General features: G+C 37.3%; 1 protein-coding gene across 2 annotated transcripts; it reads left to right on the top strand.

Moving 5' to 3' along the window:
• Nucleotides 1-1932: 1932 nt before the first annotated feature.
• Nucleotides 1933-15104, top strand: LOC117328893. 2 transcript variants are annotated; one of them, XM_033886496.1, is made up of 5 exons: nt 1933-2101; nt 6825-7020; nt 12890-13011; nt 13592-13725; nt 13768-15104. In XM_033886496.1, the coding sequence occupies exons 1-5, from the start codon at nt 2041-2043 to the stop codon at nt 13768-13770; spliced, it is 516 nt and encodes a 171-aa protein (XP_033742387.1). In that variant the 5' UTR covers nt 1933-2040; the 3' UTR covers nt 13771-15104. The 2 variants fall into 2 exon arrangements, with proteins under 2 accessions (XP_033742387.1, XP_033742386.1); XM_033886495.1 differs by having other exon boundaries at nt 1934-2101; nt 13592-15104.
• The last annotated feature ends 2423 nt before the right edge of the window (nt 15105-17527 follow it).

The following is a 17527-nucleotide window of genomic DNA, read 5'->3' as shown; positions in this document are numbered from 1 at the left end:
CTTCAAACATTTACCCAAGACTGACAGTTCAAAGTTACTGATTTAAATAAAGAATCCAAGGATATTTAGTTTCCAACATGTCATCATAACATGCTTTGAGTAAAAAATTATCTGGACGCTTTAATTTCAACCAATATTTAAAAATTCTTGATTTAATATGTACAAAGGAAATCCTCAAAGTTCAATGAACAAAAAACCCATGTATCGTCTCCGATAAAAAAAAATCAGTTCTGTGATTACGTACTATCTAATTAAATTACATCAGGATGAGACAACTGTATTTCAAACTACTGCATTTTTATCAAATCTTTATCCTGCAAAATTAAGAAATGGATATTTTTATGTTAATATTACGTCAGGAAAGGGTAAAACATGTTCTTAAAAGTGTACAAAATCTTATCAAATTATGCCAAAAATAAAATGGTTAACAAGGCTAGGAAAATTAATCACCGTAAAAAGACTTCACAAGTGAGATCATTTTGTCACCACACTGTATAGCAGACCAGAGATGTATATATCATATATGTGATATTTACATCTCTGAGTAGACCTATAGTGTATATGCCATTGTTTGAGTTTTTAAAATAAAAAAATAAATAAACAGATGACATGTGATATTAGTAAATAACCAAGGTTATGATATTGTCCGCTGGTCTACTATTTTGATTATACAATTACAGACATGAGGTGTGGAAAGAAAATCTAAACATGTAAGATGATAAAATCAGGACATTCACTGTCATTGCTTTCAATGTTTACAAAATAATATGGGGCTTTTTGAAGTTTCCCTCTATAAATGCATATAACAAGGCAGATTCTAGCCTAGTGATACTGGTGATGTGAACCAGATGACGCGTCGGACCACGTGACCACCTAGCTCATTAAAATTTTTCAGCCAGCAGCAATATCCCCCTACTGGCCTAAAATAGATAAACAGCTTTGTATGGCGAGGTAAAACCTGTGTCAGCCAACATTTATGGGGTCGGGCTAACAGAAAATGGAAAAATACCCTATGTGTCCAAAACCCTTTAAGTTTTTGAAACATATTTTTGTTATAAATTATAAAGTTATCAAAATATTGCATCAAATCAGTGACAAATATAGTTTATTTTTAGCAAATTCCCCCGAAACGTACTTATCCGATTTTGTTCATTATTGAATCAATGAAAAGCTGAATACGTTTAATAGCAAACGATTTTTAAAAGGTTAACTTAATTGGTATATATGTAGTAGAGATAAAATGTAGTCAGGCCTTCACGGCTCAGTGCACAAATACAAGTCAGTCTTGGAGAGTCTAAACATTATTTATGTCCCTGATACACACGCATAATATAGTATACACCTTATCATAATTAGTTCGCATTATAAATTATTAGCAATATCTATTCTCTGTCGGGACATGTTTTCAGAAACAACATAATATCGGTGTTACTTTCGTTTTCTGTGGTTTCAGAGAAAATGACTAGTGCCGCGGCTGTGTGTGCTTACCATTGTTAGACAGAGCCTTTTATTTTATGGGAATTGCTTCAAAACAGACATCAGATGTCCAGTTTTTACTATGGGGTTACACATGTATACGTTGTTTAGTAACGGTAGTATAGATGTATGCGTTATATCTACGTCTAGAAATCTAGAGGAGTAAACTTTGTAAAAAAAATAACATTTTCTTGGAGTCAATCATTGGTTATAAATAGCAGGGACATGTATATCTATATGTCTCTGATATATAGCAGGGACGTCCCTGTAGACAGATATTATATGCTAGTTATATACTAGTAGAACAGTCTGTGTAATGCCTATCACACACAATGTATATAAGCTAGGCGAGTCCTCTTAACTTTGGAAAAACATGCAAAATATAGAATCTGTCAAGTTGTAGCTACACACAAACATCTACAACCAACACAGTTGAGTCGCTTCGCCCTTGTTATGGTAGGCGCTTTTATAGACTGCAGTTAAAACTGCGCAGTGCTGTGTGTGTTAACGTTTGTCCCAGGCTTGTTACGTTTCAGTCCATCGCCGAGAACTAGAATCTACAAAATGGACGGCTCTACAAAGACCTACGTTGTTGGTGTTGCAATAGTAACGCTGGTGTGTCTGGGTAAGTTTTGACACGAAACAAAGAGCACGGCACAAATTAACATATATTGTACATGTACATGTAGCCTTGTAGGCATTCGACGACGGCTTTAATAACCACCCGGTCGTAAATTGCAATGGGAATCTCGTAAATTGGGTGGACCGGATTGCCCCTTGTTAATAATAGGACATTGTTTACTGTAGCTACACATTTCATAACGTTCCCATGGCCTACGTATAAAATGTTTATAATGTATTTATATCTAATAGTTATTTAGAACGAATATTCATACCCTGCCTACACTGCTCTCCGGCAGGAATCCAGAGCTACATTGTACGTTATCGCAGCTAATAGTTATTGTCCACTGTAAATCAGAGACGCGTTTACCTGTCTCTGTGTAAATCAATTTGTGATACAACAGAATCTTAAGGCCCGTACACAATTTGTGATACAACAGAATCTTAAGGCCCGTCAATTTAATTGTGCGTTTCATTACGTGTATACAGTATATCTGACGAAAATATCTATACCTATCCTTACAGCTGATATGGGGTACATCTGAATATCCATACCCTATTAACCTATCTGAATATTCACACCCAATTAATTAAACCATCTGAATATTCATACCCTATTAATTAAACCATCTGAATATCCATAACCTATTAACCCATCTGAATATTCATACGCTATTAACCTATCTGAATATTCACACCCTATTAATTAAACCATCTGAATATTCATACCCTATTAAGCCATTTGAATACTCATACCCTATTTACCCATCTGAATATTCATACCCTAGTAACCCTACCTACTCTGCTCTCCGGCATGACCATCAGAGAAATTGTGTGGCTCCCACCGAACATGACAATTGAAAGCTACCACCACCAGACCACCTTATAAAAAACTTGGAATAGAGTGTAAAATGCATTCTCTAACTGACTATGGTGTCTCCAGCTGTCATTAAAAGTTTCAATGCAGTCATGTTATTAACCACTATCTATAACTAACTTATTAAGTTGTTTCAGTGACATCCAAAATTCCAATTTTTGTACAATACATACAGACACACACAAAAGTATATATCTAATAGACCTTTGGCTGCATTTTGTAAACATGCATTTTTCTATAGATAATTCAATTAATATTGAAAGTCAAGCCAATCTTTGCCATTTTAGAGTGTAATGTAGCTGTTCTATATTTAACAGTAAATTAACACCCAAATTGATGTAATCCCATTGATTATTTTCACCAGTTGCAAAAAAAAATCACAGTGTTAATCAGTATGGTATTAAAGCTACCAGCTCACCCCAAAAATCACAGTGTTAATCAGTATGGTATTAAAGCTACCAGCTCACCCCAAAAATCAAAAGGTAAGTGGCAAAATTTGTGGACAGGGAAAACAGTTTCAGATTTTAGAGTGTATTTCAAGAGAAAGAAAGAAACATACAAAACAAGCAATGGGTCAAGGTCATTGATTGGTAGGTCTAGATTGGTCTTGATGTATGTATGTTGTATATGGCCAATTGACAATATGTATTTGTTTTGCTGTTAATTGTTTTCTTCCATATATTGGTCATTGTTTACTCCTGAAAAAGTCTTCACAATCCACCAGTTTTCTCCCAAAATGAGACAAAAAGGCCCACTCCAAACCATGAAGAAAAAGTCCTGAGGTCACATAGGTCAAATGTGTTAAAATCTTTAAAAACAAATCTGAATAATTAGAAGCCAGGCATTTAGTGAGTAACAAAATATCATGAGACAAATGGCTATCAAGTTTGACAAAGTGAATAAGTTAACCTTGATCTATAACTGTCAAGGTCACACTGTGATAGCAGTCAAAAGCAATATATTTTTGATATATTTGAATAACTTTTACTGCATAAACAAAATACCTTTAAAGTAAAGATGTTTTGTCATAACAACCAGGGTAATGTGCTGTTTAAATGAAGTACTTTGTACGAACTAAATCACATTAGATTTGGTTGTTTTTTTCTCTCATCATATTTAATACCATAGAGTAACATTACTTGATGAAGTGTTATATTAGTATAGAACTGCTTGACATTAGATTTGGATGTTTTCTCTCTTTTGATACCATACACATTACCGAGGTGACCATGAATACATTCAGCAAATGTCACGTTATTACACAACACCATTGACATGACTTGGATTAATAGTTATCTTTGATAACTGTCACATTATTAGCTCACCTGGTCCGAAGGACCAAGGTGAGCTTATGCCATACCGTGGCGTCTGTCCGTCCGTCGTCTGTCCGTCCGTCGTCTGTCGTCCGTCCGTCCGTCAACAATTGACTTCTTCTTCATAACCACTGATCAGAATTTGACCAAATTTGGTCAGAAGCATCCCTATGGGTAGGGGACTCAAAATTGTACAAATGATGGGGCTGACCCCCCAGGGGCCTGAGGGGCGGGGCCAAAAGGGGTCAATTTGGCTATATTGATATAAACGACTTCTTCTCTGAAACCGAGCAAAGGATATTGCTCCTATTTGTCTGGAAGTATCACTATGGGGTGGGGATTCAAAATTGTACAAATGGTGGTGCTGACCCCCAGAGGCCTGAGGGGCGGGGCCAAAAGGGGTCAATTTGGCCATATTGATATAAACGACTTCTTCTCTGAAACCGAGCAAAGGATATTGCTCCTATTTGTTTGGAAGCATCACTATGGGGTGAGGATTCAAAATTGTACAAATGGTGGTGCTGACCCCCTAGGGGCCTGAGGGGCGAGGCAAAAATGGGTCAATATAGCTACCATATTGATATAAACGACTTCTTCTCTGGAACCGAGCAAAGGATATCACTCATAATAATATATTTGCCTGGTAGCATAACTTTGGGGTGGGGATTCAAAATTGTACAAATGGTGGTGCTGACCCCCTAGGGGCCTGAGGGGCGAGGCAAAAATGGGTCAATATAGCTACCATATTGATATAAACGACTTCTTCTCTGGAACCGAGTAAAGGATATCACTCATATTTGTCAGTAGCATCACTTTGGGGTGGGGATTCAAAATTGTACAAATGATGGGGCTAACCTCCAGGGGCCGGAAGGGCGGGGCCAAATGTGGTCATTTGGGCTATATTGATATAAACAACTTCTTCTCTGAAACCGAACAAACGATATTGCTCATATTTGCCTGGTAGCAACACTATGGGGTGGGGATTCAAAATTGTACAAATGGTGGTGCTGACCCCCTAGGGGCCTGAGGGGCAAGGCAAAAATGGGTCAATATAGCTACCATATTGATATAAACGACTTCTTCTCTGAAACCGAGCAAAGGATATCACTCATATTTGTCAGTAGCATCACTTTGGGGTGGGGATTCAAAATTGTACAAATGATGGGGCTAACCTCCAGGGGCCGGAAGGGCGGGGCCAAATGTGGTCATTTGGGCTATATTGATATAAACAACTTCTTCTCTGAAACCGAACAAACGATATTGCTCATATTTGCCTGGTAGCAACACTATGGGGTGGGGATTCAAAATTGTACAAATGGTGTGGCTGACCCCCGGGGGGCCTGAGGGGCGGGGCCAAGAGGGGTCAATTTGGCTGTATTGATATAAACGACTTCTTCTCTGAAACCGAGCAAAGGATATTGCTCCTTTTTGCCTGGAAGCAATCACTATGGGGTGGGGATTCAAAATTGTACAAATGGTGGTGCTGACTCCCTAGGGGCCTGAGAGGCGGGGCAAAAATGGGTCAATAAAGCTATATTGATATTAACGACTTCTTCTCTGAAACTAAGCAATGGATATCACTCATATTTGCCAGGTGGCAACCCCCTAGGGTAGGGATTCAAAATTGTACAAATGACAGGGCTGACCCCAGGGGACCTAAGAGGCGGGGCCAAAAGGGGTTATTTTGGCAAAATTGATATAAACAACTTTTTCTCTGAAAATAAGCAATGGATATCTTTAATATTTGACTGGTAGCATTCACTTTGGTTAAGGATTCAAAATTGTACAAATGATGAGGCCGACCCCCTGGAGGCTGAGGGGCTGGGCCAAAAGGGGTCAATTTGGCTAAATTGATATGAACAACTTCTCTGAAACAGCTCATATTTGACTATTAGCATCCTATTGGGGTAGGGATTCAAAATTGTATAAAGGAAGGAGCTGACTCCCAGGGGGCAGAGGGCAGGGCCAAAAGGGGCCAATTGGTCTAAACAAAATCTTCTCTGAAACTAAGCAATGGATATCACTCACATTTGTGTGGTAGCATCCCTATGGGGTCGCGCCAAAAGTCAATTTCATTTCATGGATTAATGTACCTTTTGGCATTTTTAGTATTAAAATAAAACCAATGTACATGTACCCATATAAAATGCTTATGATATATATTGACATAGCAATACCAGCAACAAATATACTTAAGCATCATTCTTGTTTCATATCTCATGAAACCAGGTGAGCGATACAGGCCCTCTGGGCCTCTTGTATTACACAACACCATTGACATGACTCGGATTAATAGTAATCTTTGATAACTGTCACATTATATTACACAACACCATTGACATGACTTGGATTAATAGTAATCTTTGATAACTGTCACGTTATATTACACAACACCATTGACATGACTTGGACAAATAGTAATCTTTGATAACTGTCATCTTACACAACACCATTGACATGACTTAGATTAAGTGGCCTTATAGACAGGTACATTTTTTGTATGTCTATAAATATCCTGAGAGCTTTCCATGTTTCAGTCGGACTTGGAGAGAGTGGGGAGTGCTGCAAAGCCCACTACAATATCATTGGACAGGAAGTATCCAGTGATCAAAAATGGTGTGACAACTATTGCTGCTTCAACTTGGCCCAGTATGACTGCTGTGATGACATCCGTCAACAAGCACCTGAAGGCATGAGGATGGGAATGTGTATGGCCTGGATCACGGCACATTGGTGAGACACAGTGATACAATACTTATTTTCTTTCTTTGTGTTCATTTGGAATTCAACTAGTTTGGTTTTTACTCCATAACGAGCTGAAGGAAAGGGTTGGAAATTGGTCTTTTAGAGGTGTGTTCAGGATTGGGCACGCTCACGTAAGCGCTCGCATGACAATAAACTGGCAATCCTGAACGGTAGAGCATGCTCGTGCTTGCATTCAAAGATATGTATGTTGTATGTTAACAGTGTAAAGTACATGGTGAGGTGTTTGTGTTAATTTTCCAGTTTGCAATGCATGTTTGTCGTTATTTTTAATGATACATCCATCTTACCGGAATGACAGTGGCCACTGATTTAGTCGGTCGTGTGACAAGCTCGGCCACTGATTTAGTTGGTCGTGTGACAAGCCTGGCCACTGATTTAGTTGGTCGTGTGACAAGCCTGGCCACTGATTTAGTCGGTCGTGTGACAAGCCTGGCCACTGATTTAGTCGGTCGTGTGACAAGCCTGGCCCCTGATTTAGTCGGTCGTGTGACAAGCCTGGCCCCTGATTTAGTCGGTCGTGTGACAAGCCTGGCCACTGATTTAGTCGGTCGTGGGACAAGCCTGGCCACTGATTTAGTTGGTTGTGTGACAAGCCTGGCCCCTGATTTAGTCGGTCGTGTGACAAGCCTGGCCACTGATTTAGTCGGTCGTGTGACAAGCCTGGCCCCTGATTTAGTCGGCCGTGTGACAAGCCTGGCCACTGATTTAGTCGGTCGTGTGACAAGCCTGGCTACTGATTTAGTCGGTCGTGTGACAAGCCTGGCCACTGATTTAGTCGGTCGTGTGACAAGCCTGGCCACTGATTTAGTCGGTCGTGTGACAAGCCTGGCCACTGATTTAGTTGGTCGTGTGACAAGCCTGGCTACTGATTTAGTCGGTCGTGTGACAAGCCTGGCCACTGATTTAGTCGGTCGTGTGACAAGCCTGGCCACTGATTTAGTCGGTCGTGTGACAAGCCTGGCCACTGATTTAGTCGGTCGTGTGACAAGTCTGGCTACTGATTTAGTTGGTCGTGTGACAAGCTCGGCCACTGATTTAGTTGGTCCTGTGACAAGCCTGGCCACTGATTTAGTCGGTCGTGTGACAAGCCTGGCCACTGATTTAGTCGGTTGTGTGACAAGCCTGGCCCCTGATTTAGTCGGTCGTGTGACAAGCTCGGCCACTGATTTAGTTGGTCGTGTGACAAGCCTGGCCACTGATTTAGTCGGCTGTGTGACAAGCCTGGCCACTGATTTAGTCGGTCGTGTGACAAGCCTGGCCACTGATTTAGTCGGTCGTGTGACAAGCCTGGCTACTGATTTAGTCGGTCGTGTGACAAGCCTGGCCACTGATTTAGTCGGTCGTGTGACAAGCCTGGCCACTGATTTAGTCGGTCGTGTGACAAGCCTGGCTACTGATTTAGTTGGTCGTGTGACAAGCCTGGCCACTGATTTAGTCGGTCGTGGGACAAGCCTGGCCACTGATTTAGTCGGTCGTGTGACAAGCCTGGCCACTGATTTAGTTGGCCGTGTGACAAGCCTGGCCACTGATTTAGTCGGTCGTGTGACAAGCCTGGCTACTGATTTAGTCGGTCGTGTGACAAGCCTGGCTACTGATTTAGTCGGTCGTGGGACAAGCCTGGCCCCTGATTTAGTCGGCCGTGTGACAAGCCTGGCCACTGATTTAGTCAGTCGTGTGACAAGCCTGGCCACTGATTTAGTCGGTCGTGTGACAAGCCTGGCCACTGATTTAGTTGGCCGTGTGACAAGCCTGGCCACTGATTTAGTCGGTCGTGTGACAAGCCTGGCTACTGATTTAGTCGGTCGTGTGACAGCCTGGCTACTGATTTAGTTGGTCGTGTGACAAGCTCGGCCACTGATTTAGTCTGTCGTGTGACAAGCCTGGCTACTGATTTAGTCGGTCGTGTGACAAGCCTGGCCACTGATTTAGTCGGTCGTGTGACAAGCCTGGCCACTGATTTAGTTGGTCCTGTGACAAGCCTGGCCACTGATTTAGTCGGTCGTGTGACAAGCCTGGCTACTGATTTAGTCGGTCGTGTGACAGCCTGGCTACTGATTTAGTTGGTCGTGTGACAAGCTCGGCCACTGATTTAGTCTGTCGTGTGACAAGCCTGGCTACTGATTTAGTCGGTCGTGTGACAAGCCTGGCCACTGATTTAGTCGGTCGTGTGACAAGCCTGGCCACTGATTTAGTCGGTCGTGTGACAAGCCTGGCCACTGATTTAGTCAGTCGTGTGACAAGCCTGGCCACTGATTTAGTTGGCCGTGTGACAAGCCTGGCCACTGATTTAGTCGGTCGTGTGACAAGCCTGGCCACTGATTTAGTCGGTCGTGTGACAAGCCTGGCCACTGATTTAGTCGGTCGTGTGACAAGCCTGGCCACTGATTTAGTTGGTCCTGTGACAAGCCTGGCCACTGATTTAGTCGGTCGTGTGACAAGCCTGGCCACTGATTTAGTTGGTCCTGTGACAAGCCTGGCCACTGATTTAGTTGGTCCTGTGACAAGCCTGGCCACTGATTTAGTCGGTCGTGTGACAAGCCTGGCCACTGATTTAGTCGGTCGTGTGACAAGCCTGGCCACTGATTTAGTTGGTCCTGTGACAAGCTTGGTCACTGATTTAGTTTTGTCCTGTGACAAGCTCCTGTCATCGCATATTAAAGTCAGTTTCTCCATGTTCAATGCATTGGATGTCATCTAGGTATTTCTGGCGAACAGCTCAATGGATTAGTACGCATGCACTCAAGAGCGCTTGCACGTTCATGTCTGTTCGAAAGCGCTTACTCGCCATCCTGAACACACCTCTGTTATGTTGTTTAAATAAAAGTCACTTTTCATATCCTTGGGTGATTAAGTTATAATTAAAATGCTGGTGAATACAAGTATTTACATAATTTGATACTTTTGACGTTTTTATATGTCAAATTGACCACTAATGTATGGATGATGTTCATGTAGATATATATATATGTATATATATTTATTACAAAATGTATTTGATTTTCCTTAACTATATCCATAAGGTATATTTTGAACTATTGTACGGCTAAAATGACTATAGCATGGTTACTTACAAACTATTGAACACCTATATATCTATGACATTTCGGAATTTGGTCAAGTGCGAATTACATGTAATGAACACCTTCGGCCTCGTGTAATAGAACAGCGGTCGATTGCCAGTACCTTGTGTCAAATATTCTGGACTATTGCACAGATACCCATGATATATATAATATATACCCAGGTAATTTATAATGAAAGCACTTATACTTTACCAATTAGTGTTTCAAATCTTAAAATTTTTATACCTGGTAAATGCATACTGGACACTAAGAATTAGAGTTTTTTCATAGCTATATATATGTATTTATAGGGTTTAGTAAGTTATTATAACATCAGTATGGTCCAGTATAGGTACTTGATTCTAACAAACAGTTGTTCGCTGGATGTGTATTACTAGAAATAGATAATTGGTCATTTAGTTATATCGTCAGTTTAAGTAATTTTTCAAATTTCCGAGGCAGTCTCTCCCTTTACCATCTGTTCACCATCACACAAGATTTTTAGGCCAAGTACCTGAAACAAAGTCTCTATCAAGTGACTGATTCGAATTGCCTTTACACATTACATCTGACAATGCATGTTACATCTGACATAACACACTACATCTGACATGACATGTTACATCTGACATTACACACTACATCTGACATTACACGCTACATCTGACATTACACATTACATCTGACATTACACACTACATCTGACATTACACATTACATCTGACATGACATGTTACATCTGACATAACATGTTACATCTGACAATGCATATTACATCTGACATGACATGTTACATCTGACATAACACACTACATCAGACATTACACACTACATCTGACATAACATGTTACATCTGACATTACACACTACATCTGACATAAAACACTACATCTGACATTAAACACATCTGACATTACATGTTACATCTGACATTACACACTACATCTGACATTATATGTTACATCTGACATGACACACTACATCTGACATGACATGTTACATCTGACATAACACACTACATCTGACATGACACTACATATGACATTACATGTTACATCTGACATTACATGTTACATCTGACATGACATTACATCTGACATTACACTACATCTGACATAACATGTTACATCTGACATTACATGTTGTATCAGACATTACATCTGACATTACACACTACATCTGACATTACATGTTACATCTGACATTTCTCACTACATCCGACATTACACACTACATCCGACATTACACACTACATCTGACATTACACACTACATCTGACATTACATGTTACATCTGACATTACATGTTGCATCTGACATTACATCTGAAATTACATCTGACATTACACACTACATCTGACAATGCATATTACATCTGACAATGCATGTTACATCTGACATAACACATTACATCAGATATTACACACTACATCTGACATGACACACTACATCTGACATGACATGTTACATCTGACAAAATGTTACATCTGATATAACATGTTACATTTGACATTACATGTTACATCTGACATAAAACACTACATCTGCCATTACACACTACATCTGTTATTACAACTATATCTTACATTACATGTTACATACGACATTACACATTACATCTGACATTACATGTTATATTTGACATTACATCTGACATTACACACTTCATCTGACATTACACACTACATCTGACATTACACACTACATCTGACATTACACACTACATCTGACATTACATGTTACATCTGACATTACACACTACATCTGACATTACATGTTACATCTGACATTACACTCTACATCTGACATTACACACTACATCTGACATAACACACTACATCTGACATAACACACTACATCTGTCATTACATGTTACATCTGACATTGCACACATCTGACATGACATGCTACATCTGACATGACACGTTACATCTGACATTACATCTGACATTACACACTACATCTGACATAACATGTTATATCTGACATTACACACTACATCCGACATTACACACTACATCTGACATTACACACTTACATCTGACATAACATGTTACATCTGACATTACATGTTGCATCTGACATTACATCTGAAATTACATCTGACATTACACACTACATCTGACAATGCATATTACATCTAACAATGCATGTTACATCTGACATAACACATTACATCAGACATTACACACTACATCTGACATGACACACTACATCTGACATGACATGTTACATCTGACAAAATGTTACATCTGATATAACATGTTACATCTGACATTACATGTTACATATGACATTACACACTACATCTGACATAACACACTACATATGACATAACACACTACATCTAACATTACATGTTACATCTGACATTACACACTACATCTGACAATACATGTTACATCTGACATTACACACTACATCTGACATTACACACTACATCTGACATTACACACTACATCTGACATAACATGTTACATCTGACATGACACTACATATGACATTACACACCACATCTGTCATTACATGTTACATCTGACATTACGCACTTCATCTGACATTACACACTACATATGACATTACACGTTACATCGTGTCTATCGGACATTTCATATTACATCTGACATTACACACTACATCTGACATTACACACTTCATCTGACATTACACACCACATCTGTCATTACACGTTACATCGTGTCTATCGGACATTTCATATTACATCTGACATTACATGTTGTGTTCTACATTTGTTAAAATATTTCTATGTTACAGGTACATTCCATTTCTGGTTGTCCTTGCCATAGTAGGAGGAATCATCACTTGCTGTGTGTGTTGTTGCTGTGCTTGTTGTCGTAACAGAACCAGTGGAACAGTCATGCTACCACCATCACAAGGCATGTGTTATTATTTAAATATCTTTTGTATAAGAGATGATCACCAGCATGTTACATTGTGAAAAAGTATTCTATAACTCTTTCTAGATGTGAAAACAGCATTTAATTTGTCAGTGCAATTTCTGTCATTATAAACATAGTTAATTATTGTTTATTTCTCTATACATACATGTACACATCAAATTGGACAGGAGTATTATGGCATGTTTTTTGTCCGTCTGGAGATCTTCATTTTTCAACCGATATCTTTCAAACGTGGAATGCATTATAGTCATGATATAAATTTATAATTTATGCCCCAGATTGTTTTTGCCAGAGTATGACAGAATATATCAATATTTTTCACGGTGCTTCGCACTCGAACAAATATCAATGTTCTGTCATACTCGTGAAATATATGTTATACTCAACGGGAAACCATATAATATCCTCTATATACATCACTTGCTCAAATTCCATACACTTTGGTTTCAAACAATTGTGCACAATATTTAATGATTGAAAAAAGAACATTAGTACACCTTGTCAGTTCTAATTACTACATTTATGGTATGATAAGATTTATATTGTATATTGACAGGTATGCTGGTTGTGACCCAACAACAGCCAACACAGTTTGCAAATGACCAGGCCAGTCCTCCGGCTAACCAATTCAATGCTGGTTATGACCAGGTCAGTCGTCCAGCTAACTCATTCAATACTGGTTATGACCAGGTCAGTCGTCCAGCTAACTCATTCAATACTGGTTATGACCAGTAAAGATCTGGAGCTGACCATGCAACCACACTGTACTTGTAAAATCTTAGACAGGAATTATTATCTCAATCACGTTCTATTGAAATCTTAAGACACTGGAATTATCATCTTAATCATACAGTAAAATCGTGGTGTAGGAATTATCATCTTAATCACATACTAGTAAAATCGTGGTGTAGGAATTATCATCTTAATCACATACTAGTAAAATCGTGGTGTAGGAATTATCATCTTAATCACATACTAGTAAAATCGTGGTGTAGGAATTATCATCTTAATCACATATACTAGTAAAATCTTCAGACAAGAATTGTCATTTCATGGCAAGGTAAATTAAAATCTAAATGGATTTCTAATCTTATAAATTGACACATTTTCTGATGACATTGATGAAAATTGAACCCAGTAAATTAAAGACTTTATGGAGTTTAGATCTGTAAGATCTGTAAAATATAGTGCATACAAAATGTACATTTTCATCATTGCAATGTCTGTCAATCGCTACATGTTTTGTATATTGTTTGAAGGTACTGATGTTTGAAAGAATCTCTGTCTACTTTATTAATTTTACTGTATCATCAACTTAGAATTGTCATCAATTACAGGTTTAGTTACATTTTTTGATTTTAATATTGATTTTGTGAGATGTTGCGTATGTTCAACAAGTAGTTACCCATTTGATGACAATACAATGTGTTATGTACAAGATATATCATTTATTTTGATGTTTTGACAATCTTCATGCAGTGTAAATGGCAACAAATTTATTTTGATGTATTGATAATCTTTATACTGTGTAGATAATGACAAATTCTGACAAGTTTGATGCCTTCTTTCTCCCAAAACACTCAAACATGCAGTAATGAAAACTGATTATATGTATCATTAATGATAGGTACATTGTTTGTATATGCAACATATTGGGACATGTACTTTGTATATGCATTATACAATTATGTGACATATAAGGATATGTACATTGTAAATGTAACATATAGGGATATGTACATTGTAAATGTAACATATAGGGACATGTACATTGTATATCACATATAGGGACATGTACATTGTATCTACATTATGTATTGAACACAAAGTGATATGTACATTGTATATGTAACATATAGAGACATGTACATTGTATATGTAACATATAGGGACATGTACATTGTATATGTAACATACTGTATAGAGACATGTACATTGTATCTACATTATGTATTGAACACAAAGTGATATGTACATTGTATATGTAACATATAGAGACATGTACATTGTATATGTAACATATAGAGACATGTACATTGTATATGTAGCATATAGGGACATGTACATTGTATATGTAACATATAGGGACGTGTACATTGTATATGTAACATATAGGGACGTGTACATTGTATATGTAACATATAGAGACGTGTACATTGTATATGTAACATACTGTATAGAGACATGTACATTGTATATGTAACATATAGAGACGTGTACATTGTATATGTAACATACTGTATAGAGACATGTACATTGTATATGTAACATATAGAGACATGTACATTGTATATGTAACATATAGAGACGTGTACATTGTATATGTAACCTATAGGGACGTGTACATTGTATATGTAACATATAGAGACATGTACATTGTATATGTAACATATAGGGACATGTACATTGTATATGTAACATATAGGGACATGTACATTGCATATGTAACATATAGGGACGTGTACATTGTATATGTAACATATAGGGATATGTACATTGTATATGTAACATACTGTATAGAGACATGTACATGTACATTGTATATGTAACATATAGGGACGTGTACATTGTATATGTAACATATAGAGACATGTACATTGTATATGTAACATATAGAGACATGTACATTGTATATGTAACATATAGAGACATGTACATTGTATATGTAACATATAGAGACATGTACATTGTATATGTAACCTATAGGGACATGTACATTGTATATGTAACATATAGAGACATGTACATTGCATATGTAACATATAGAGACATGTACATTGTATATGTAACATACTGTATAGAGACATGTACATTGTATATGTAACATATAGAGACATGTACATTGTATATGTAACATATAGAGACATGTACATTGTATATGTAACATACTGTATAGAGAGATGTACATTGTATATGTAACATACTGTATAGAGACATGTACATTGTAAATGTAACATATAGAGACATGTACATTGTATATGTAACATATAGAGACATGTACATTGTATATGTAACATATAGAGACATATACATTGTATATGTAACATATAGGGACATGTACATTGTATATGTAACATATAGAGACATGTACATTGTATATGTAACATATAGAGACGTGTACATTGTATATGTAACATATAGGGACGTGTACATTGTATATGTAACATATAGGGACGTGTACATTGTATATGTAACATATAGGGATATGTACATTGTATATGTAACATACTGTATAGAGACATGTACATGTACATTGTATATGTAACATATAGGGACGTGTACATTGTATATGTAACATATAGAGACATGTACATTGTATATGTAACATATAGAGACATGTACATTGTATATGTAACATATAGAGACATGTACATTGTATATGTAACATATAGAGACATGTACATTGTATATGTAACCTATAGGGACATGTACATTGTATATGTAACATATAGAGACATGTACATTGCATATGTAACATATAGAGACATGTACATTGTATATGTAACATACTGTATAGAGACATGTACATTGTATATGTAACATATAGAGACATGTACATTGTATATGTAACATATAGAGACATGTACATTGTATATGTAACATACTGTATAGAGAGATGTACATTGTATATGTAACATACTGTATAGAGACATGTACATTGTAAATGTAACATATAGAGACATGTACATTGTATATGTAACATATAGAGACATGTACATTGTATATGTAACATATAGAGACATATACATTGTATATGTAACATATAGGGACATGTACATTGTATATGTAACATATAGAGACATGTACATTGTATATGTAACATATAGAGACGTGTACATTGTATATGTAACATATAGGGACGTGTACATTGTATATGTAACATATAGGGATATGTACATTGTATATGTATATGTAATATATAGGGACATGTATATTGTATATGTAACATATAGAGACATGTACATTGTATATGTAACATATAGAGACATGTACATTGTATATGTAACATATAGGGACATGTACATTGTATATGTAACATATAGGGACGTGTACATTGTATATGTAACATATAGGGATATGTACATTGTATATGTAACATACTGTATAGAGACGTGTACATGTACATTGTATATGTAACATATAGGGACGTGTACATTGTATATGTAACATATAGAGACATGTACATTGTATATGTAACATATAGAGACATGTACATTGTATATGTAACATATAGAGACATGTACATTGTATATGTAACATATAGAGACATGTACATTGTATATGTAACCTATAGGGACATGTACATTGTATATGTAACATATAGAGACATGTACATTGCATATGTAACATATAGAGACATGTACATTGTATATGTAACATACTGTATAGAGACATGTACATTGTATATGTAACATATAGAGACATGTACATTGTATATGTAACATATAGAGACATGTACATTGTATATGTAACATACTGTATAGAGAGATGT

This window comes from Pecten maximus, chromosome 6, assembly GCF_902652985.1.
Source record: "Pecten maximus chromosome 6, xPecMax1.1, whole genome shotgun sequence".
Lineage (NCBI taxonomy): Eukaryota > Metazoa > Mollusca > Bivalvia > Pectinida > Pectinidae > Pecten > Pecten maximus.
The sequence above is the reverse complement of the archived record's forward strand: the minus strand, read 5'-3'. Positions and strand labels throughout refer to the sequence as shown.